This window comes from Hippoglossus stenolepis, chromosome 23 (assembly GCF_022539355.2).
Source record: "Hippoglossus stenolepis isolate QCI-W04-F060 chromosome 23, HSTE1.2, whole genome shotgun sequence".
NCBI classification, from domain to species: domain Eukaryota; kingdom Metazoa; phylum Chordata; class Actinopteri; order Pleuronectiformes; family Pleuronectidae; genus Hippoglossus; species Hippoglossus stenolepis.
This window is the reverse complement of record NC_061505.1, coordinates 6,979,758-7,005,015: the sequence shown is the minus strand read 5'-3', so window position 1 is coordinate 7,005,015 and position 25,258 is coordinate 6,979,758. Positions and strand designations below refer to the sequence as shown.

The window sequence follows — 25,258 nt, the reverse complement described above, 5'->3', positions numbered from 1 at the left end:
TTGGACAGTGTGTAAATTGCAAACAACAATCAGCGAATGTTCCACATGTTGGAACGCACACACACAGTGACAAACCTCTACAATCACACTAGTATGGCTCTTTATGCACAGATGGAATGTTTCCAGTGTGAAGTATTCTCTCTTCTGGGTCACTGCTCTTTGTAACGTGCCAGCTCAAGTTGTCAGCGTCACATAGAAAGTCCTGCACAACTCATTTCCATGCCAGGCACAAACAGGGCGACAAAGAAAAGACTGTGGGACAGAGAGGGGCTCAGCCGAGTGGCTGCCATGGGCATCCATGCAAACAGCCCACTCTTTTATTTTTTCTCCTCTTTTCTCTCCTGCAGAACAGTGCGACAGTGTTCGACTGTGCCAGATTCACGAGGGTGTGTGTGTGTGTGTGTGTGGGGGTTGCCCTCCAGTTATTTATCAGTGCACCCTCGAGGTCGCGCAGCCATCGCCCTACATTTTGCCACAGTCTTTAAATGGCCACATCAGCAGACAGATAATCAGCGAGATAAAGGAGAGCATCTTCCATGCCAGCTCGGGGTGGGAGCGGAGGGGTGGGTGGCGAGGAGGGGGGTGTGTGTGTGGAGGGGGTGTGTGTGTGTGAGTGTGGGATAGGGAGAGGGGAGGGGTCCGTATATATATGGAGGCCCCGCGGCCATTCACTGTCCCACGGTCTGCCTGTGCCTCATCACCAGCCTCCCCTCAACCCAACGCCAGCCTGCAGCCATGTCGTTCAACGGAACCTGGAAAGTCGACCGCAATGAGAACTATGACAAGTTCATGGAGAAAATGGGTGAGTGTGTGTGTGTAGGGGTGTGAGAGAGAGAAAGAGGGTGTGTGTGTGTGTGTGTGTGTTCACAGTTTGTAAAGTCATGTTGGATCTCTGCTCTTCTAATGTGTCTGGCCTTGCGATCCCCTGCAGTTAATGACAGTGTGTCTGACTGAGTTGTGTGTTCAAGTGAAGTTTGATCCCTGTATGAATGTTACAAAGTGTAGTGATAAGCTCAAAGCATCTATGGCACCACCCATAACATTCACTGCTGCTGGGCTGAAGTTTATTCTTTGGACTCGGACTCAAACTGGAGAAAAGAAAACTTCTCACTTATCCTTTTCGCACCCATAATGGCAACTCTTCATCCTCATATTCCTTTTTTTTCTTCTTCTTCTTCCACTTCCCTATAACAAGATATTAATGTCATGAAGCGTAAGCTGGCGGAACACGACAACCTGAAGGTCACCATCGAGCAGAACGGGGACAAGTTCCACATCAAGGAGTCCAGCACCTTCCGCACCAAGGACATCGAGTTCACCCTGGGCGTCATCTTCGACTACAGCCTGGCCGACGGCACAGAAGTCTCGGTGAGTGTCCCGAGCCAGACCTCACCACATTTCATAGAGTCAATGCAGCCAGAAACTGGAAAATAAGGCTTATTTTTCACAGTGATGGATTCATCTCTCGTGTGGAGAGAGTAAATGAAGCTGGAAAGGCTGCTGCCAATGAAACTTGGCATCAAGAGCTTCCGTCAACCGACCCTTTGTGTTTTTTGATCCAGGGTATGTGGGAGATGGAGGGTGACGTGCTCAAGGGCAAATTCACCAGGAAAGACAACAACAAGGTCCTGACAACCACCCGAGCTGTGGTGGGAGGAGAGCTCGTACAGGTCTGTACCTCCGCATGTGGCTCGTCCATCTCAACTCGCTTCCAGTGCAATATGTTAACGTGTCTGAACTAACGCTAACCCCCGTCTCCTCCTCGCAGAGCTACAACTACGAGGGAGTGGACGCAAAGAGGATTTTCAAGAAGCAGTAACCTGCAGCGTGAAGTTCATATCTTATTTTTTATATAGACGACACCATTTAGTTTCTTTCCCCTCCCACTAACAACAAGTCATGGCAAAGTCTCGTGGGATTTTACTGCATATACCTCAAAATGTTTTCTGGCAGGAGAATAATGGTCCACAGTGTTTTGCTGCTTGAATACCAATGACACAATGAGTGGGGGACTAAGTGGGGACCCGACAAAAGGCCGATCCGACAACTCCAAACAATCCTGAGAAGAAACGAGGAGGTGAATTAAATCAGCAGCAGCAGGAAAAAAAAAGCAGAAGTCATAAATATTAAGTCAAACAAGCTGAGGGAGAACAGCCGTTACCATGTGGCACCCGAAGGGTCTTAAAAGAATCACACACACAAAAAAAACAGGATCCCAGAAGTGGCCAAACACTTGTTAAAGAGTCAGTTCACACAATTTTTAAAGAACATATTTCTCACTTGGCTATAGTGGTCGCTACATGCATATATATATATAACATTTAAGATTTATTTGTCCAGATTTTGAGAATTATTGGAAGATTTCTATCTGGATCATAGAATGGAGGAGGAGGGGGTTTCAGGAATTGGGATGTTGCCATAGAAACTCAACCGTTACAACATTATTTCGGGATAATTAACAGTTCCTGTCGAAATGCTCATGGATTTTTCAAGGAATTTCATGCATGTGTGTTTGCGGTAATTTTTTTTATTAAAAATCTTCCACCTCCATCATTTTGGGCAAATAAAACCCCAAACTTTGCAAACGATTGTAAGCAGCCACATGCGAGTGGGACACTATGGTCTCTGCGATTTGGGTGAAACAACAGACTTTAACTTGACTAAACTTCAACCTCACACTAATCTCCATCATTGTGAAGCAGCTGCATAACAATCCTGCACGACACGAGATACTGTTTCGTGTTAACCAGCCAATCTGCACTGATGGCTCATGTCCATTATTCAGTCTGTAACAATAAAGCAATTTTAATATAACACACGAGTCTATTATTTATTTACTTTCTCTCACTGGAGCAATGTGTGCAAAGTCTGATAAATGAATTATAAAAGTCTAACTGATAATGATTTTATAGCTGCAGTCATGTTGCCTCCAGGACACTTATATCATGTGTTATCAGTACATCCTGTTTAAATGCAAAGCTCATGTGTCAGTGAGAACTTTACATGAGTCTTTAAGTGTTGTCACTGGATAAATAAGAACGATTTTTTAAGGAAATATCACATTACGGCAGAATTAAAGTCTTTCTTTCATAACTTGGCTCTGGTTGGATCACATGATGACAGCAGGGTCTTGTGCTGTCATGTGCTGGCCTCTGTGTGTGTCTGTGTGCGTGTGTGTGTGTGTGTGTGTGTGTGTGTGTGTGTGTGTTGTCCTCAGGTCAGACAGAAAAACACACGTTAGAGAAGTGAGGGTTTCTCACATGACGGGGTCGTGGACGTGCTGTGAATCATGAAGTTCATTCAAGTGGTAAAAACACTCATGGAGTTGCCTTCTTTGCTTTGACCATGAAGAGCACCCATGCACTGAGCCTCTTTTGCCACAAGAGAGCGACCTGTGTCAACTTTATAGTTGCACTCAAATCTTTCAGTATAATAATAGTAATATAAAATATCAAAATAATATTTAGAGTATGAATAAAAACATCTCTTTTGCATTATGAGACATTTAAGGGCACAGAAGATAGACTTTGGATGTCAATGATTATTATTATTATGTGGAATAACGTGAATTTCACCAGTAACACATTCAAATATCATGTTTTGTAGAAAGGGTTGCAGAATAGTATGGAAGCCCATTTCTGCCAAGAAGAGAAAATAATGAAATTGCTATAAAAAATATAAAAATGTATACATGTGCACATTAATCACGAGACGATAACTGATGACTTTTTGTCTTAATGTCAACATTTTGATTATGACTAGGGTCCTGTCTTATTGACAGAAACAGGCTTACTACACATCAATTTGAACTCTATAAGACAAGATGAATATTTTCCATCATCTTGATCACCACCTGGTGGCCGACTGCAGTATGGGTCACCTTGTCCATGTTAATGTATGGGACATGGGACATTTAATATTAATAAATTAATAATTAATATAAATTTTTCTAAACTTGAATTTCTTTCTAAATTAGAAGTACATTTACACAAGTACTGTATTTAAATGGTATTTTAATGCATTAGTATTAAATTGTTTAATTCTTTATATTTCTATTACATGAGAGAATTGTTGCATTTTTTACTTTTTACTTTATCTGACTAATGTTTATGCTTTTATTATATGTTTACTAATATTTGTATACTTTGAAATATAGATTTTACATTGATAAAGTATGTTTAACAGGTTATACACAAACCAATAGTAGGCCTATATACAGTGGCTTAAATGTTTTGAACAAAGAACCTCTACTTGTAATATAGTATGAGTATTTTTACATTGTGGTATTGCTACTTTCACCAAACGAAAGGGTCTGTGTACTTTATTATGGTAGAAGTATCATGTACTGTATAGTGGCTGCTGTAATGTCTTATCCTGACCATTGGGGAGCGCTGTGGAGCTCTTATCTTTTCTGAGGGTGAGGGCCTCAGTCATCCTATGATGTCATCCTCAGTCAAGTTATCATATGACTGACACACACACACACACACACACACACACACACACACACACACACACACACACACACACACACACACACACACACACACACACACACACACACACACACACACACACACACACACACACACCTAGACAGTCATTGGATCTGCACTCAGATGAAATTAAAATAATATCTCTTTGTACTTATCTGGATTCAAAGAGCGGATTGTACAAGCATGAAATCAGTGGGAGGCAGGGAAGTGGTGGGAGAGGGTCAGATCCCGGTGTTGTGATTGGGTGCAGGGGCCCACCCAAGGGAAGCGGGGGGGGGGAGCTTCAGATGAGAGAAAAGAGGAGGAGAAAAATAGTGGACGGTGAAAATGTCTGAGAGCGGGGGCACGAGGGGAGAACTGGGAGAACTGGTGCAGGGAAGCAAATCACCCCACCACCATAATCACCCCCTGCTGTGAAATCAAACGCCCTGACTCACTCTGAACTTGTCAGCTCATCGTGAAAGAGTGTGTAACGATTCACCAGACATCATCATTAGGGAGTGTCGGGCTTTTGGTCGGTGTAATGTTTCCAAGAAGAAACCAGCCCCTGTTGGGCCCGTCCCTGTTTAGACAATGACTGTGCAGAGTCTGTGCAGTGCAGCTGAATGATGAGTCACCAGTTAGTCGGCGCTGAATACTGTATCTGAGCTGTATTTAACATCATGAACTATCTCAACCTTTACTACAGGAGGTATTTGCCACGGTAGCAACAATGGCTCCGAGAGAATAATGACTCAGGACATTTTTTCGGCATCATGGTTCCCAGATGATTTCTCTGGCAGACCTGGAACCATCTCCTCTGTGCCCGTCCCTCCTCTCAAGGCTGATTCTGTCGGTTCCTTCAGGTTAAAAGTGACTATTTTTATTTCCACAGTCGCCAAGTGCTTGGTCACTATGGGAACTGTTGGGTTTCTTTATAATTACAATGTAAAGTGCCTTCAATAATGCATGTTATGATTTAGCACTAGACAAAAAGAATGCGCCCCAATGAGCGGATTTACAGTACCTTCGATAGGGAGCTGCTAGGCCTCTATCTCGCCATCCGACACTTTCGTTTCCTGTTAGAGGGCCGAAGTTTCACAGCGTACGTGGACCACAAGATATACAAAATGTGGCAGGCAAGCACAACCCGGAAAAGGACACATTTGAAGTTAACGCTATTTGTAATTTGAACACTCATCTTTGTGGCCCAGACAAAAATGCAAATGTGGGCCTAGTTTGGAAAACATGCGTTGCTCTCCACAAGGTGTAATCTAGATGTGGACGTAAAGCAGCCCATGTGGTAATAGCACAAAGCTAATTTGGGTCACCTGTGGTCGACAGGTGGTATTGCGATAGCTTACTTTTGGCCCAGATCTGGCAAACAGGAGGTACGTGGGCCGGATGTGGGTCAAATCTGGGCCAAAACAACTTTGCTATGGGGGGAAACATCATCAGGTCAAAAGACGGGTTTGTCCTACTTTCTTTTATGACTATTAACCAAACAAGAAGATCTCTACTTCTCACTTATTGATAATTAGCAAGCTGTTAGCGTGCAAATCCACTAAAGTAAAACAAGAACCAGAGCGTTAACTTGACAAAGGACACACTTTGGATCAACATCCAGGCACCGTCTGTACCAGCCGCGGATGATAACATATCACGGTTGCCTAAAACACCGAGCAGCGGTCGGTGAGCCAAGCAAAACAGTTGATAGGGAGATGAAAACAAAAACACCGGCTCTGGATCGTCTGAGTCACGGATGAATCCAGAGATGAAGATTTGTAGTGTCGACTCTTCGGTACGGACATTCGGTCGGAGGAGGATGAGTGACAGGGGACGGGAACACGTCTTTAATGGACTGGTCAAAGGGAGTAACAACATTACAAAGTGTTGCCGGTCGGACGTGTGCATGCAAGTCCATCGCACACCAACATTTCCGTCCCCCACTCTGCTGTGCTCCGACACCCTGTGTGAAAACCCTCAGGCGTGGACGAGTGAGTGTCATGTGAGAGGCTGGTGTGTTCCACCTGGTGTGACCGAGCAGGACAGGAAGAAGGCAGCGGAGAGAGGAAAGTAAATTGGCTGTGGCCTGTGTCTCAGGAGTGGCCGGCCCCTGGGTGAGGTGGGCTATTCTTATAGAGGGCAGTGAGAGGTCTGCGGCTCCCCTGCTACACAAACCACTTTATAAGAAGCCACATCATGTTGTCACGGCCTCCTGGGAACGTGGGGGAGGTGTTATCCAATGACAAGTGTGAGAGAGGAATTAAGCCTCAGTGCAGGTGGACGTCTACGTGACTTAACTCACCTTAAATATGGAGGAGCTATCCTGACAAACGCTTACGATTATCTCATCAATTAACGAATTATATTTTAATGAAACTAAACTTTGTGACTTTGACTTTTCCTTTTTTTTCCCACGTGTGCTAACTGTTTAATTTAGTCAGCCTAAATTAAAACAGTAGCCAAACACAAAGCTAGCTACCAACCTGCAGCTGTATTTCCCATGAAAACATCGTGCTCGCTATTGTTTTTCCCCCTTTTTTAGATTTCATTTAAATTACAGCATTATCTTCAGGCAACATTACGTCTTTACTCCTAATTGAGGACATAACGGGGAGACAAAGAATTTCTTCTGAACTCAAAATCAAGAAATCGCGTCAGTAAAGCTGAATTCTCTATTTTTCATTTGACATTCCTATTTGGAATATTTATTTTGATGATGTAATAATATCACTATCTCCTCTTCTTACTGTGTCTTGTCAGTTTTGATACTCCAAACCTCTGTACATATAAATGCTGAAGAATCACAATAACATTCACAGAGAGAACAAAAGTGTGTAATCACGACAACGAGGATGACGTCAATTTTTAATGGCGGACGGCCTGAAATGTCTTCATTTAACATTTTTATAAAAACTTCTCATTTTGATCACCTTTTTTTGGGGGAGTTTCAAACAAACACACCTCTGCAATTCACCGAAATACAGTTTCTCTCCTTACAGCGGCTAGAGTACATAAATATCAACAGTACTGTATGCATTTAAGGAAAAGAAAAGAACACACACATGCCGTGAACATGCACAGAAAACACACAGGTATGCACACGGTATACTGAAACGAGGGAGGAGTAGTTTTCATCTACGAAAGGAGGGATCATCATGTTCGTTTCCAGGAACTTCTGTACCGTACTGCTGACAAAATACACAAATCGATCCATTCGTTCAAAGAGCATGTTTTTCTCTGGATTTCACAGTGAAGATAAAACAGTATTCATATATCACATACAGTTTGTTCCAATCAGTCAGATACAAACACAAAATGAAGCTCTAGGAAAAAAAAGAACCCTACCGTAAAATGAATATACAATTAAACTTACAATGAATTATATGATGGGCATCTTCTATGAAATTCAAAAACTTGATACCCATTAAAAAACACACACGCACACACACACACACACACACACGCCTTATAAATACTTAGAAATTTGGTGCCACACTCGGCGTCAAAAATGTCCGTAAAAGCAAAATCTGCTTAGAATCAGTCGATATGATGTGCGTGCATATTATCATTATTATTAATTACAAACACTGACTATATGATTCGACCAGTCCAACATGATTGTACACATCTGGGCTAAAACGTCACCGGGAAAAAGGTTGTTTCAGTTTTTTTGATTGTCACATCACTGTGAAATGTGACTTCGCCTCGCCAGGAAAGTAAAAGTCTCACAGGTTTTTTGTTTTTGTGCAAATGTGACACGAACGAGAATTTTGGCGTCAAAATGTCACAGGAACATTATCGCTCGACATGTCGTACAGTAAAGACATTATTGCAGGCCCAGAACACACAAGATTACAAAAGATGTGTTGGGTTTTTTTTTTTTGCTCTCTGCGCTCCAATCACCAGTATGTAAATTCAGAATTTACAAAAGCAGGTTGAGTCACATTGGCTCCCTAAAAATAGACAAAAGAGACAAATTGCCTAAAGTGAATATCTTCTCCATTTCAGAGTGGCTCTTTGGAGTGACACCAAAAGAGACATTAAGCAAATATAACGTCACACTTCATAAGAAATCAGATTGAGGACTACAAAGCAGTCAAAAAACGGAATAACTCCACTCGCCTAGAAAGCTCTCCAGTGTAAAAAAAAATGCCTTTGGTCTTTTATGTCTCCATACTGTGCTGCCGTCCTGCTGCTAGACAATGAAGAGACATCTTCCCTAATTATAGCAGGACTCAGTTTGCCATGTTTTGCAGTCTCTGGGGGACGGGGGGGGGTCACTCTTCCTTCACCACCGATGGCTTATTCCTGTCAATGCCTTGTTTGTTTTTACACGTCTGATTACGTCAAACTGCAAAATGATGAGTTGGATCAGGCGTCGACTGCTCGGTTGAACCACAGCACATCGGACTAATACGTTTTCCTTCATCGGGTAAAAGACACCAACACAAAGACACACACGGGCAAACCTAAGTCCACACAGTATGTAGAGAAGACAAAAGCAAACCGACAGGGCTGCTTTGGTTTAGCAGGGAGACACGCCATTTTATAATGGCACTAAAGAGAGAGGGCCCAAAACAAAACCATAAACAGGAAAAGTTCCTCACACACTTCAACACAACATAAAACCAATCAAACATTTCAAACATCGTCTGGATTACAAAAATACCTTTTTGTATTTCTTTAAAATATCTAAAAATGTACAGCATTGTTTTTTTTTCTTCTTTTTTTTGCAAAGTCATGCTTCAACATGTATTTAATAATCATAATAACATTAATATGAATGATATACACAATAGTAATAATTATAGTAATATAATAACATTATCGAGCAGTGCTTTAGCCGCACGTCCACACGTTTAGCTCACGTCTGGCCTTGCAAAGTGACTGCATAATAAAAATGTATTGGCACCTCCTTTGGTGGGCTTGTCTTTACACTTGCATTACATACAGAACACAAAGCAAGAGAGCGGCTAATGTTGGGCTACGTCCACACTGATACGCTTAAGTTTTAAAACGGCTTTAAAAGAAATTATCACCGACCAGATGAGCGATTTCGCTGCGATTCAGATACGTACACACCTGAAAACTCATCCCATGACCTTTTAGATATTGTGTAAATAGGAAGCAGATTGGATTTGGTTGCCTAGTTGCAGACAAACAACAGTTCACAGTCCCATTCGCACTTATGGTCAGTTTAGAGTCTCCAATCAACCTAACCCCAATCGGCATGTCTTTGGACTGTGGGAGGAAGCTGGAGAAAACCCACGCAGACACGGGGAGAACATGCAAACTCCACACAAAAAGGTCCCGGCTGACCTAGGATTCAGACCATGAACCTTTTTGCTGTGAGGTGAGTTAACCACTGCACCACCATGCCACCTCAAAGGAGAAACAGCAAAACTAAGACCAGGGATTTCTTTTCTTGGACCAATGACAAGTTGGTACCCTTATATTTCATCACCCATGTTGCATTGACCACTGGGGATCGAGGCGGATGTGTTTGTTTGTTTTCTTCAGGGTCACGTGTAGCGTGGACGGCAGGCGTAAGCGTAGCAACAGCCATGTGTTTTCAAAACTTAAACGTACCAGTGTGGATTGTAGCCTCAGACAGTCACTGCAGTCGAGTGGTAAACAAAGGGGCGTGCCCGGGTACCTTTTCACAGAGTGGTCAGTGGAGGTGGGGCCAAAGCACTGCCAGTAAATCTAGAGTATGTAACAGTATAAAAAAAGAGTTGGAGGGACTTTGGGGACGGTGGTGGGGGGTCTCGATGTGTGATGGAGGCTGGGGTCTAGAATGTCCTGAGGCCCATGAGGCTGCTGCTGCCTGAGAGAGAGAGAGAGAGAGAGAGAGAGAGAGAGAGAGAGAGAGAGAGAGAGAGGAGGAGGAGGAGAGAGTCAGAAAGAAAAGGGGTGAGGTTGTCATGGTCACCGCACACAAACCTTGGGCACTAATGAAAACACAGGGGATCATGTGGAACTGGTGCAAGACTCACTCACACGCCTATTAAACCCACACACACACACACACACACACACACACACACAAAGGTAGATATTGTATTGTAGACGCAAAAACACTAACACAAAATGTTTCTTGTGTTCTCCTCCATTTCTCACACTTGTCTCTGTGATGCCAAGACCACACACACAGACATACACACACACACACAAACACACTTTTATCCCACAAATAACACTGCGATGCTGGGTGTGTTTTCAAAACATTTTCTGTGGAACACACAAGAGATGAAAGTTGACACGCTGTCAATATGGCTCGGTGGGGTTATGTTCATGCCAGCAGATGTCGTTGGCAGTGCGATACTGCCCCCCCCTCCCCCAAATAAATAAATAAATAAATAAACTGGGATTTCACAGCTTTTCCACAAAATCTACACACGGGGATCAACCCCTGTCCCAGGAGGCCGAGGCTCGCTGGTTTGGCAGTGAGGTGAGATTTACACCTTTTGTCCTCGCCTGCCGGGATCAATGTTGGGATCACCGTAAAGTCCGAGCCACAGATCCCGTTCAGACCTGGTATTAACATGCATCCTGAGGGACGGACAGCGCTAACTGCAGGTCTGAATGTGTCCTGAGATCCGATCACCCAAACCACATGGTGGTCTGGGACACACGTGGCCAACTTCTTTTGAACAGAAATGCATGGACACATCTGTAAACTCAGTCTGGGTAAAAACAACATTATTTGATCTACCAGAACACAAATGACATCGATGACTATTTGCACGTAGAGCGGGGAAGTGAGATGCGATCACAAGCGGTCACAGGCGCCACATTCAGGACGCAGTTTAATACCAGATGTGATTCGATGAACTTAGCAGTCTCCACTAACGATTGAATCTCTCAGGACGGATGTTACCACCAAGTCTAACCAGGGCCTTCAACTCACCGACGGTACGCTGCTCCGAGTGCTGGAGTCAGGTCAGTCCTCCTTGCTTTTCTAATGGACATGAGAAGCAGTCAGCAACGCCCGTCACAGCCGGCCACGGCCACCATCACACATCAGGAACCTGGGGACACAGAGGGGAGAGAGTATTACTCACGGGGTGTAGCTGCACTGCCGGTCGAGGGTTTTTGTTAAAGCTGGTTTTCTAAAGATGTTCAGATTCATGGTAAATCTGAGGCCATAGTTAGTTGTCCACTGTTTATGTATCCAGCCCATAGACTGTGTGTAAAGATGGACGACGCGTCTCCAGTTCCGTTCCACTGTCCAGGGACCAAACTAAAATATCCCGGATACGAGCGCTGCCATCTTGCTCATTTGGAGCCAGAGTATGTGCAGTAGAGATCGGGGGAGTCAGTCTCAGCTTTCAATCCTGATGTTTAAATCTGTTTTTTATAGCATCAAATAAATAATTAAAACCAAACTTAACATACAAATGAACACTTCTGAAACATCTGTGTGATAAGAACCACCAAAAGTGACAGAAACCGTCTTTGAGACTTTGACGTTGTGTCATCACTCTCTGCGTTTTCCATACAGTCTATGATCCACTGTATATTCATGATTGAGATTGTGATTATTCTGAAGGGATAAAGACAAGAAGTGCAGTGGCAGCTACTTCAAGCTCAGCGTCTCAAAGCTGCACCGAGACCAGACAGGATGTCATGGATCACATTTCAAACTGGGGGACTCGCAAGAGATGAATTAAAACAAGGGTGTTTTAAAATCAAAGCAGCATGAAGCCAAGATATGCTGAATATATCGGTGTCTCTCCATTCAAGTTATTTCAGGATACAAGGACCAGACTCCTATTTAAATGAATGTGGAGAGAGCAATAACAAAAATGTCGTTTCTCTGAAAAATATTTTTGGGGATAATTAGTGGCCGGGTAGGAATTGAACCTGCAGCTGCTCAAGTTTTAAATGTAATTATATTTACAATTATGTGTCCAACATTCATGCATCATTCCTGATTCAGTAATGTGCACATTGAAGTCATTCCTTGTTTAATGTTCCCTCTATAGCTTTGAGCCACACATTATTGAATTGATTTGAGAAAGTTGTCTCTTGTTCAAGCACATCAAAAAAATAATTGGTCATATTCACTGTCAGTCTATTCAAAGAAAAACGAGTGGGGCCGATCAGATTTCAGCTGGGACCAGTGCCCCCCTGACCCCACCGCTGGATTCCCCCCTGCTTCTACCAAACTCCTGAAACACTCCATCCTACACTTCCCATAATGCAACCTCCCTCATTAGATAGTTAGCGTCTGGTAAACGCCTACACCTTTCCAGCTTAACACCACCAGTCTGTGCAGCAGCCTTTTCAGTAATAATATGTAGACAACAAGCCCACGCACAGATTACTTCCAGTAAGTGACGTCTCTGAGGCAATTTTCACAGACTCCAGATCCACACACGAGAGAACACACAGCTGGTTTCTCACAGAACTCCATGTTACTTGTAAACTCGATCAGATGTGTAAAAAGTGGAGGAATGTGCTTTTTAACAGGACAATTTTGCCAAATCTTTCAACCTCAGAGTCCAGCTGTGACGAACAGGAAATCAATATCTGCCTAACAACCATATCTCCCATGATGCCTCCCACCACCACCACCAGCACCACCACCAGCAGACCGAAGAGAAAGGTTACCCCTCTGACCCCCCCGCACCAGCCCCCAGATGTATCACCAAAAATAGACATCTCTCCAAGACCGTGGTAACTCGGGTTCAGGGGGAAAGAAACTCTTTGGAACAATAAACAATTAGTAAACCAAACATGACCTTAAGAGGAAAAAAAGAGAGAGACGGATGAAGGAAGAAGAGAGACAAGCTGGGAACTGTTCCCCCGTCCAGAGAGCAGTGTGTGTTTTGTATTTTTTTTGAAGGGGCACGGCTGGCCAGGCTAATGCCCTGTTGCGCGTTCAATCAAGGGTGAGGGAATCGATGCGTCGTACTGCCGCTCGGCTAAGCTGATGCGACACATACTTGTAGACCGCGCTATTTGTACTGGCTGAGAGACGCCAAGGTTAAAGATTGGGTTGATCATTGAACACGTCTGTGTGGATTAGGAAGAGGTTTAGTGATCCGCTGGCTTAATGTGTTACATCCAATAACTCAGTCCCCGGCACATGATGTGAGATAGGTAAACAACAAGTGTTTGAGAATGTGAGCGGAGACTCCGTTTCTCGTGAACGTGTGCACTGGTTTGGATTGTTTCAGCTCGGCTTCCTTTAGCGAATGTTCCCGCCCGTGTTATCAGTGATCATTGATCTCGTGCTGCAGATGAAGGAGAGAGAAAGAAGACTGGTTCGAATTTATACCCAACATTTGACAGTGCATTGCTCGAACTCTCCGCCATTCACCGTCAAGCCAACACTGATAACTTTTAAAAATTGTAATACATTTCTTTTCAGGGCATCACTGTTTTATTCTGGCTGCTAACACTGAATCTGAATTGATTCCGACAGAGATAATTATATTATAGTTTAACTATCACAATGAATCACAATCACATCTTGGTCACAATTCTTTTATAATCCCATTTCTAAGGAATCCTTGAATCACAAAATCAATACAACTTCTACTATAGCAGCCTAGTGTAGGGTTTGAACAGAAGAAGGAATCCCATCATACTGGACTCTGCCACATCGACTTCACAGTGTTGTGTGGGTAGTCACATGCACACCCAGACGGACTTTCCAACCAAAACCAAGAACACGAGGAGCTCAGATCACGACACACATAAAAGGAGTGTGAACGCAATAACTACATTTTAATAATAATAATATTTATTGAATATAGTAACGCAGTACCAGTACCTACAAAAATCAAATCAATCTGTGCTAAAAAACTGCGTTAACATGCAATGATAATGTGAAGTTGACAAATAAGACCTATTTTTACTTCCTCTAACTGATTTTCACGTCATAAGGCCAGAATGTAAACCATTAACCGCCTGATGTTAATCTGTAGCCAGCCTTCATCAATGGTTGGTGAAAGTGTAAAGCAGAGTCGATTTGTAGTCGAGGAGCAAAACCTCTGAATGGTCCTTTAAGAGCTCTACCTGTGCAGCACGGCCATGAAAAAGAGACCCTGACTGAAGCCCCTTTAATCTGGAGAAAAGCCCTTAGGCCCTGGCTGTGTTTCTCACATACCAGTGATGGCTGCTGGTGCTGGGTGGTGATGAACGCAGCTGCTGACATGTATCTAGCTCCCGAGACCCCGTGTGGGGACGAGGCCACGGTGTAGCTATGCTGTACAGTTGTGTGTGTGTGTTTTGTATCAGTGGGGGGTGAGGGGATAAAGTCCCACTTCCTTATTAGATGGGGCCCCAGCTGGCCCTCAGCTCTCCAGTGGGAGTTAGTCCAACATTGCACAGGAACCATTGGTTTTGTCGGGCTATTGGCCAAAAAGGTCCTCGGGGCAGGCAGCCAGACTGCACGCGCACGCGGCCACACACACACACACACACACACACACACACACACACACTACACTTCCCCACCATGTCTTGTCAGATGGAAAATCCGGATTACCTTGCCCTCCAGTTCACTAGGCATTAATGTCCACTATTAGGTTGTCTTTGGACCCAGTTCTGTGCCAGAGCATGAATGTCAAATATAATTCAGCTTCACAAACATTCAGATGAGTGACTGGGCTTAAGCCCCCGGTGGTACAATAACAAAAGCAGTTACAGTACAGTACGCTGCAAAGAAGCCGACCCTGAGTGTAGCGATGGCTTTAAAGACGAGGCACTGCTGTAAATAAAGTCGGCAAAAAGCCGCTTCCTGTGACAGTCAGGAGGTCAGGTGATTAGGACGACTCATTACAAGCCATGACTAAAGACTCCTGGTCAGTAGTACACGTTCAGCTGTTGTGTCTCACACACACACACACACACACACACACACACACACACACACACACACACACACACACACACACACACACACACACACACACACACACACACACACACACACACACACACACACACACACACACACACTAAGTCTCCCGTGGATACACTTCCGAATTCGAGCCACATACTCTGGCCATGAATGGTCCCCGTCCTTCAGATGCCCAGACGATCACTGACCGACCACAGGCCTCTCAGGGCTGCGGAGCTGTTTGAAATCCCATTGCGAAGGTTTACTGTCACTAACGGCCTTCGGCATGAGCAACAATTTACAAATGCTGATTTCTTTTTTCATTTCTTTTTGGGAGCGCACATGACTCGCCGACAAGCAGACAGATTTTTACAATGGTGGTGCAACACAGACAGCGTCTCTCTGCAACCTCAGTTCAAGTTTATTCTTGTCGTCCTGCCGCTTTCACAAGAGCTTCAGTTCGCGGATTGCGTTGCACAAATAAATCACAGCCTTCACATCAAGACAGTAGCTGTGTGTCTAACATGACATAGCATCCATTTAACATGGAGGATGAGCTGAATAACACAAGGTCTGTATAAATGATAAATCTGCACATGGGACTAACTCAAAACTGATAGTTTTCAAATCGGGATTTCTTTTATATTGGGATTGCAAGACAGATACAGTGAAAGATGAACACAAGAGCCTGACAGATAAGGAGCTGGGGTCCTGATTACGATACTGATATATAACAATAAATACAACTTGTGTTTTGTGTTGAAAACTGGAGCTGAAACTTTCTTAAAGAGCCAGTTTCTAAGGGCCCCGCCTCCTCTTTGTTTGCACCTTCAACGACAACATGCGTTTCCAGAGACAGCTTTCAAGAGTAATGGAACGGGGCAGATTCTGGATACACACGGAACTGCTGAATTATTCAAGTGTAATTTGTAAATGCTGTGAGCAGCACAAACAAATCTCCCTGCACCTCCAGTGTACAGAGAGAGAACAATCAGAATAAAATGAGCAGAAATCATAAAGAAAACGTGTTCACTGTAACGTGTATGCAGTTGAGAGTGCTCGACTTCGAGAGGCACATAATATAAACTACATAATCTCAGTGTGCTGCATTTGTGTGCATGTATCTACTGCAGTGGCCTGTAATTATCACAGCACTCTGACTGGATGTCTCAACTTCACTTCACCCTGCACCGTGAGCCGGATGTGGGGATGTTGTTGTTTCATACAGGGACTAATATCCACTGGGGCAGCCCGACCGACCAAATGACTTCCTTCTGGTTTGATAGGGTAGTAATTATTTCCTCCAAGCCCCTCCCTTCTCCACTCCCTTCCTCTTTTGCCCCCCTGACAGAGGTGAAATCCCCAAAACATCAAATTACTCCAACAGCTCTTTTTTTTTTTTTTTTATCTCTTTCAGTGTGTTTGGATGTCTGGAAGAAAGCTCTGACGCAGGGTGAGAGGGAGACGGCAGAGGACTCGCATCAATCAACAGCCTGATGGATGTTAGCCTCCATAGCTACTCCCGCCTCCCACCCGCTCCCCACTCGCTCCCTAAGGGGTCGGGGAGAACATGTTCCTTCCTGTCCCGAGACGTTGAAGGGAGGGTGCTGGTGACAGTGTGACTGGCGCCGAGCGCAAATGCACACAGTCAGTCGACACAGATACACAAAGCAGCAGGGGGATTTGTCGTGCTTTGTGTTTTTTTCTTTCTTTTCTTTCCTGCGAGCACAACAGAAAGAAGAGGGGAACACATATGGCGTAGCTCAGGAGTAGTTACGGCCGACTAATGAACTTATCAAAGCGCTTATTAGAAACTAGCAGCTTCGAGTACTCTCTGCACTCTCCGCTGAAATTATTTAATCTGTAATTCGTTTTGTAACGGAGCCCAGAGCTAATCAATTTTTAATAAAGATTCATAAAAGTAGCCCTTCCGGCAGTGCCCAGGTACCTCAGCGGTTCATAGTGCATATCCAACATTTACGACCTTTCGGAGCATCACGTCCGCCGCCTCGTTCTGTCCCATCTCCTTTACAATCCTCCACTGTGTACTTCGTCACAATGCACAAATGCCAAAAGAACACTTTCTAAATTAAAAAATGTATTTCATTCTGCCAGGGTTTGACAAAATGACAAACACGCCATAATATCCGCTGTATGGTACCCAACACTATTATAGGACAATATTCAGTGTTTATTATAGCAATGTTAGAACATGGGCATGATAAAAAATAAAACTCTTCCTCACATACAATAACAATAAATATCAGGCGGCAGATCTGTGGAACCAATAACTTTGACTGATCCTGCACCAAAACAACTCAACTTAATCTCGTTTCAGGAGGCGATAAGATCATTTTGGAAAATTAAAATCAATTACAATCACTGGTGGAACAAGTACTCAGATCATTAAAACTCCTCAACAGTTGTTTTGACTGTAGAATGTGGCAGAAGCTGCTCGTACTGACAAACCCACCTAATTATCGCTCTCAGCGCTCGAGTAAATCCACTGAGTGACTTTCGCCACTGGTTATAATAACTTTACCTATCAGAGCAGCTCATTTGAGCATTTTAGACATATTTGCTGACTTCTACTCCGTCTGTTTTACTGAAACATCGGCGCCGGAGCTCGTTGCACATTCCGTTTGACTCGCCGCCTTTGATGCCCGAGATCAAGCGTCACTTCAATGGGAGAAGTGGAGCCTCTGTACCCTGTGACCCGAGCGGGGGAAAATAATGGAGTTCCCCTTTAAATTGTACCTTTCATCTCGTATGATGCCGTGCGAGGAGCGGCCGCGGTTTAATTGACCGACTGGATTTAACACGTCCACATTTACTCCACATAACAGGCTAATTTGTTTTGTGTTAGCGAGAAGTATGTGCTCACCGGCAGAAACGTGACTAATTAGTTGGTTAGTGAGATGGAGGTTTTTTTCACGTGAGGTTTGAGGGTATGAAAGAGGGCGCTCACTTGACGCACACACGCCACGTGCACGGAGTAAAACCCTGTGATATTCCCGACATATGTTTAGGAATATCTCTGCGCCTGTTTAAACAAAGTGTCATAACATTTACCGAAGTTATTTTATGGCAAGGCCCGATGTACACGTCTTTGTCATAGCAGGGTTAGGGCAGAGTGTGTGTGAGTTGTTACTCACACATACTTCAGCAGAACTGCCTGGACTTCCATCCCTGAGGAGTTCCATCTGCAGGTGGGAGCCAGCGAATCTAAACAAACAGTCAAACTCACATTAACACACATACAAATGATATGACTACACAATTTATATTCATACAAACTTTAATGTTCCAGTAAATATTACATTTACTGGCACCTTTTAAACACTGTAATCTCAAGGACATGTACTGCACAATAATGGTTTCACATTTAATACAAAAATTAAATAATTCCCTTATTTGTTGAGAGTTTCAAAATTGATAAAACTCTGATTTCTGTACGGTAAATACGAAGTTACAGCGAGGAACCATAGAATGTATATAAAGATGGACGATGCACATCCACCTCCTAAGTGAAAATGTCGCACTCTTCCTCTAACTTATACTTTTAATTTCACATGTATAAAACAGTAAGCTGTGAATATCTGTAACAAACAAGTTGCTGTCTCATAAAGATGAATTGACTCATGCATTCCACACTGTGAAATCACCTTGTATTCAAATGAAGTTCACATGTCACACAACAGAAGGACTTATTGTGTTTCTACTTTGCAAACAGATGCTAACAGTTAGCAGCATTCCCACATCCACTGTGCCCTCACTGGAGAGGATGCCAGCATCTCAATGAGCCAGAGAGCTGAGCTCATGTTAACATAAATTAGATTTGATCAGTTACTCGTGTGTGTGTGTGTGTGTGTGTGTGTGTGTGTGTGTGTGTGTGTGTGTGTGTGTGTGTGTGTGTGTGTGTGTGTGTGTGTGTGTGTGTGTGTGTGTGTGTGTTTTACCTGTTTATATCCACATTTAATACCTCACATCAGCATCTACTCTGGGTCAGAAGAGGATGCGAGATGCTAACCTAACACTATTAAAAATCACAAGTCTGGATTTCCTCCCGTGTGTGAGCTCACATGTGGAAAAATACCAGCGAGGCAGAATCAACTCATTTCAAATACTGACATCATCTGAGCTTCAGCTTCAGTGTCTTTGCTAGGGGGCCTTTATACTTTAATAACCTTGGTATCTGCGTTATACAGTACGCTGAAATACACTCTATATATAGAGAGATAAAAGACAACACACAACAGATACTGAACATTTCGAGCTTAAAATACTTCAAAGAACTGACAGATCAATGCAAGATTGAAACCCAATCAACAACGAAAAAAAGAGTCAGAAATAGTATATCTAATAGTGAGATCTAATCGGGGTCGGCCGGTAGCAAACAGGCTTCATGAGAAGAATTTCAAGAGATCAATAAGGAATTCTTATGTGAGCTCGCAGTGGAGCTGTGCAGCTTAGAAGACCTTGATAAACTGGATCACGGTTGGTGGAGAAAAAGAGGGTTTTAATTAATGAAGTAGGTGGTGATCAAATGATGATGCAAACCTTTTTAAAAGAGCTGCAGCTTAATGTGTGTGTGTGTGTGTGTCAGTGAGTGAGAGAGAGTGATTTAAATAAAGTGACATGATATGAGACGTTATTGATTCACAAAGACTGTAAGCTGTTGTTGTAGATGTTACACTTTGACACAATCTTAATTTTATAGAAAATTATGCTTATCTCAATCAACTAGGTGCTTTCAAGTAGTTTTTTTGAATACCCAGGAATGTTTTAATTGTTATATTGATGACTTATTTGTAGTTTTCACGATTTCAAGGCAGAAACAGAAGTACAATTTAAAAGATACTTTAGTTTTATCTCAGAGTCAGAAGACTAGTGATTGGTTGCAATGTGGATAAACAGGTGATTCCAACTTCTATTGTTTAAAAATGTACTATTTGGAATTTCAGAAAATCTTATTATTTATACAAAACTGTCCTACTTGGAGGTCTTACGGGTCAGATTAACACAAACAGTTCGAGGGTTTTGTGAAGAGTGAGATTAGTTTGATTCCTGGAAGTTAATGGGATCAGGTATCAGCTCCGCTCAAGAGAGAGCATCATCATTACAAGCTAAAACGCACTACAGCCTGCAAATTAAATATTTATGGTAAAAAGGTCAGAGATTTCACCATCAGTAGGCAAATTCAATTATGTCCGATTCCTAATTCATTTCCTGCTTCCGTTGAGAACATGACTGACAAGATCATAGTATGAAGCTATAATGCAACTGTTAAAGTGTGTGTAGAGACAAATAAAAAACAAAATATTATGTTTACCTGGCTCTAAGAAAAATAGATCCCCCCCAAAACCCATTTATTTCCTTGGCTTTAAAACAGTACAAGGTTACTGTCTGGATATTTGATTTAACCTTGACTGCACCTATGCCTTGCAGCCCTTCAGTCCTTTGCAAATCTGAAAAATAACAGTGGCTGGGTGGTGCGTGCCCTGAGGATGGAACAGACAGATGATTTCAGGGCGGCAGCTGTTTGCCCCATGGGCTCAGGAGGAGGTGAAGGGGCAGTGGTGGTGATGGTGGTATAGTGAGCGAGGAAGGGGTGGGTCTGCAGGTTACCTGAGCGTGGAGCGAGGAGGGGTAGGTGAAAGCGGGTGGGAGGGCCGGCGACAGCTCCGCCGGGTACAGTGGGTATGACGCCCACACGTCTGGGCTGCTGGGATATAGAGCAGGCACTGTGAGCTCATCTGTGGAAAGAAGAAGAGGAGGAGTGGAGTGAGGAGAGTGGCCCGTGGATGGGTGGGTGGCTCGGGTGGAGGAAGGGGTGGTCGTGGAGGTGTGCTACAGCTGAGTACTAATTATCTCAAGTCGCTTCCTCTCATTTCATTTCTTTAATTCAACAGTTAGCTAAACGTCAAAAATAGGGGTTGAAAATTACAAAATCCACATTGTTTTCTGATCAGTCTCAAAGCCTTAGCCTAGTAGCTTTAGCGTCAGCAGCAACATCTTGTATAATTATATATCTTGTATGATTATTTTCGTATCTAAGACCATTTTTACAGGTTTTAAAGCGAGTCAACTGACATCAGTTTGAGTAGCTAGTTAGGTACGGTTGTGTAACAGTTGTCATTTTAGCCAATAAAATTTATGGTAGTCGGTTAGAAATGAGAATTCCAGCATCTGCATCTGTTTTTGATGCAAAATCTGGCATTTTTATCATTGTTCGCAGCACATATTTGTAATGTGTGAGAACGGAAACCTTAAAAAGCAGCTAACAGCTAATTAAATATCAATATATCTGACTAATTTCAGGGGGAAATGAGAGGAAACCATCTCAGATGTGATGATTTACTCAGTGTCGAGTGTAAAGTGACAGTGAAAAGAGAGCATAGTGAATGAGTGCAGAGATAGATGACAGTGCAGAGTGGTACAGAATGTGTGAACACTTAGAAACGCATGATCGGTTAAAACAGCAACTCGCTGGAGAAACATCAGATTGTCGTAAAATTTAAGGAGCATTTTCTCTTTGCTTTCTGTCTCCTGGTAAAATGTATCAGAGCATGATCAGAAACATGCCTGATTTAAACCTCTCTTATCGGGGAAATGACAGCAATTTCACTCCTGGTGATTACGTCATGGTTTCATTAATCGTTTCCTTCCATTTTCCACTGGGGCCTCGAGTACACACCCTCTCTCTGGCAAAAAAAAAAAAGATCCAAGATAAGAGCAGCTTGGTAATTCAGGAAGAATGTACAGCCACAGCTGGCCTATGTTCAACTATCAATCGCTGATTCTCACAGAATCCTCTTGGAAAAATATTTAACTAAACAGGAAAAAGCGTACAGAGCTGCATTCCATACACGCCTGGTACTGAAGGGCCTTGAAACTGTGAACATGTACTGTTGATCTAACAGAGGACTTGTATCACTTAAGAGAGGGAGCTCTAAACATGTTGTGCACAGGATGACAGTGTTTCAGTGTGGAGCAAACACACATTTAAAAGAAAGAAAAGAATCTACTTTTCAGTGATTAGAAGCCAAGTCGATCTCCATTTTTCACGGATACAGCCGAAGCACAAACACTACTCTATTAATGTACGGCAAAAAAATCCTAAAAGGAAACAGCTGTCCACTCAGCTCAAACAAGTGACGCTAATGTCCAAAGGAAGCAGCAGCAGCAGCGCAGACGAAGAAAAAGTTAGACAGGCTCGGGGACATGGAACTCACATGGGTCTCTGCTGATGAACTGTGGCCCCGGGCTCTGCTGGGAAGGGAGGGGGTTGGGAGTGCCAACCAGCTTGTTCTTGGCCATCTTGGTGTTGGCCTTGGCGAACTCCAGCCGCAGGGTCTGGGGGATTTCCGGATCAAACCTGACCCCCTGAGATCAAATGGAAAGATGCATCAGCAATTGTACAAAGCTTTTCTACGTGCAGGGTAAAATGAAACAGTTAACGTTGGACTGATTCTTCAAAAAATGTATAGATATTGTACTTTTTAAAAACGTAAAGGTGGGTGTCATCATTAAAGAATCAAACTCTGCATCCTGACTTGATAATAGTAATGACACTCCCTAGGTTTAGCGTGGAAAATGGTTCTGAATAGCCTACTTTAGAACCCATGGAGAAAAACCTGTGAAGTGCTCCAGCTATCAGTATATTAAGTCCAATTGGTTGCTCTACACAAAACATTGTGGTTGAAGCATGTGATGGCTTTGCTTTGTAAAGTTCTCTTAGATTTCTTTGACCTTCACCTGTAAATATAAAGGATGTTCGCCCATTTCTTTAACTGTGGGTATTTAAACACATTATTCTAAGATTTTAGCATTAATCAGTAGACGTAAGCGACTCATCTCTTGCAAACATTTGTTCATGTTGCTGTCAAATTTGCCGAATGCACACAAGTTGTTTGTGGAGTTCTTAGAGGTCCTTTGTTTTCCTGGAAGTTAACGCCTTTTGTTTAACCAGATTAGGATTCACCGTCAAATTAGTCAATGATGTTACACATTAGGTCAGAGATGCTTTGCTTTAGCAGCCGAGCTTGAAACGAGCAAATGATTTTGTTCACCGCTGAAGTGGTGACGCTATAAATAATAGAAAGCAATTGACAGATTTGCTGTCGTATGCTTTGAAGTAATGATGAAGCAGACTAATTTAGAACACTAAGGAGTTTGTTATCATGCACATCTTACGCTTTTTGCATCCTCAGCCTTGTTGTGTGTTATTTAAATGTCCAACGGGACCTTGCTGGTATCTGGAATTGTCACTTTGTATACTTTTCATCTTTCACCATTTCCCGACAGACTCTACTGCCAATATCTTGGCGCTTGCTTAGACTTTGAAGCTCGCTGTAAACGACTCACTGCGGATTGCAGCGTTATTCTGGTTCAGCGCAGGAGATGACGGGCGACACCCACAACTGAAAATCACAACCTGATGACACAAACCTGGCCGGGGCATGATGTCACCTACACCACGGGCAGGCGAGCCACAAGGCCCCTGCTGGGCTCACTGCTGCTATTTGTAACGTGATATCATGACATCAAATGACAGAGTCATTGCTTCAAGTGAGCCAAAGATTCTGGTAAATTCTTCAGATGCCAATGCTAAAAGCTTTCTGACATAGCACTGCTCATGACAAGCCAAGTAAAGGTTGTTTGTCTCTCAGATCTACATCAAACAACTCCACATGTGCCCTCGTCCAAATCATTTTTTTCTTCTCGATTACTTTGGCCTGAGGAAAAATAAGGAATGTGACACACACAAAGGTCTTCTTCATCCCAAAAAACAACGCTGCTATTTGTTTGGTTTGCTTGGAACCAAAAAACGGCAGGAGGAATTTCGCCGGCGACTATAAACACCCTTTAATTAACCCCATTTAATTGTCTGCGGAGAGAAAAACAAAATCCGAAGGTCAGATCGATGGAGGAGAGAAGCAGTCGACAGTAAAAGTTCTCTGCAGCAGAAGAGTGAGAAGCTGCGGGGATGGGTTTCTCGGCTCGTCCCTGCAGGCTCGGGCAAAGCTGAGCTGAAACAAGCGAGGGATGACTCCTCTCATGAAGGAGAGGGAATTAACTAGGATTGCCTTGGCTCAGTGCTCTCGTAGCTTCTGCCAGTTGAGGCTGCGCCGGTATAATAAGGTACATGAATATAATGAGGCCTGAGTGCATCTCGGTTTGAACTGCGTTGAATCTTTACCTTGAAATGTGTTTAAGCTTCTAAGCACTTCCTTTGGACTTCCGCATGCAATGTTTAGGTGATTTAATGGTGTTTTAGTTCTTTTAGAAATTATACATGTCCTTGGTAAAACTACCACAACAGGAGACAAATCCCCTTTTTCCTACAGTTTCTCCGTCTTTCCCATATTTCAATGTGCAGATAGATGTTTGCAAACTCTGGCTTATCTCCATATGACCCCTGGGACGTAGCTTTCCCCGAAAAACAAGCGCGCTGCTCAATTCTCAGCCCTGCTGAGCGATTCTATGGAAACAAGTCAGACTATTGTTGGCTCATAATAAGATGATAATTTTTTATCCTTTCTTCAACTCTCTGCTCTGCGTTTGATGCGCACCAATATCTCCACATCTGAAGGTTGACAGATTCTGCTCGCGTTGTCACAGTCTCACTTTTAGGGAGGATGAGGAAAAAAACTGATCTTTTTCCGAGACAAAGAGATCAACAAAAACTTGATGCAAAATAGGAAAGGGTGGTGTATAGATAGATGCATTTAAAAAAGAAACAATGGGAAAATAAAGCTGTGAGTTCATTAGTCTATCTACCCTTTGTTTAAAGAGAGCCGAATAAAACCCTGAGGACGGTCAACGTTTTATATCTGAATCTGCCTCATCAAGGCTTTCTCCTGAGCTTCATTCTGATATAAGCGAGATTAAAAGTAAACCCCAGATCAATATCTTCTAT

General features: G+C 43.2%; 2 protein-coding genes across 7 annotated transcripts in view; one reads left to right on the top strand and one right to left on the bottom strand.

The window, feature by feature from the left end:
* Nucleotides 1-643: 643 nt before the first annotated feature.
* LOC118103038 (fatty acid-binding protein, intestinal) lies at nucleotides 644-2,814 on the top strand. The gene is made up of 4 exons (XM_035149701.2): nucleotides 644-802; nucleotides 1,196-1,368; nucleotides 1,563-1,670; nucleotides 1,769-2,814. The coding sequence occupies exons 1-4, from the start codon at nucleotides 736-738 to the stop codon at nucleotides 1,817-1,819; spliced, it is 399 nt and encodes a 132-aa protein (XP_035005592.1). The 5' UTR covers nucleotides 644-735; the 3' UTR covers nucleotides 1,820-2,814.
* A 4,520-nt stretch (nucleotides 2,815-7,334) lies between these two features.
* LOC118102574 (RNA-binding protein with multiple splicing) overlaps nucleotides 7,335-25,258 on the bottom strand; it is a 36,582-nt gene continuing 18,658 nt past the window's right edge. Inside the window, exons 5-9 of one of the 6 annotated variants that reach the window (XR_004694714.2) lie at nucleotides 22,572-22,722; nucleotides 20,965-21,092; nucleotides 18,492-18,561; nucleotides 11,392-11,512; nucleotides 7,335-10,304 (exon numbers count right to left, since the gene is read on the bottom strand). Coding sequence is in view for 1 of the 6 variants with exons in the window: in XM_035148856.2 (XP_035004747.1) it covers nucleotides 18,499-18,561; nucleotides 20,965-21,092; nucleotides 22,572-22,722 (342 nt within the window). In the remaining 5 variants the exon portion in view is untranslated. Of the gene's footprint in view, nucleotides 10,309-11,391; nucleotides 11,513-18,491; nucleotides 18,562-20,964; nucleotides 21,093-22,571; nucleotides 22,723-25,258 lie in introns of those variants that run through there. The other 5 variants (XR_004694713.2, XR_004694715.2, XR_004694716.2 and 2 more) reach the window with 5 other exon arrangements.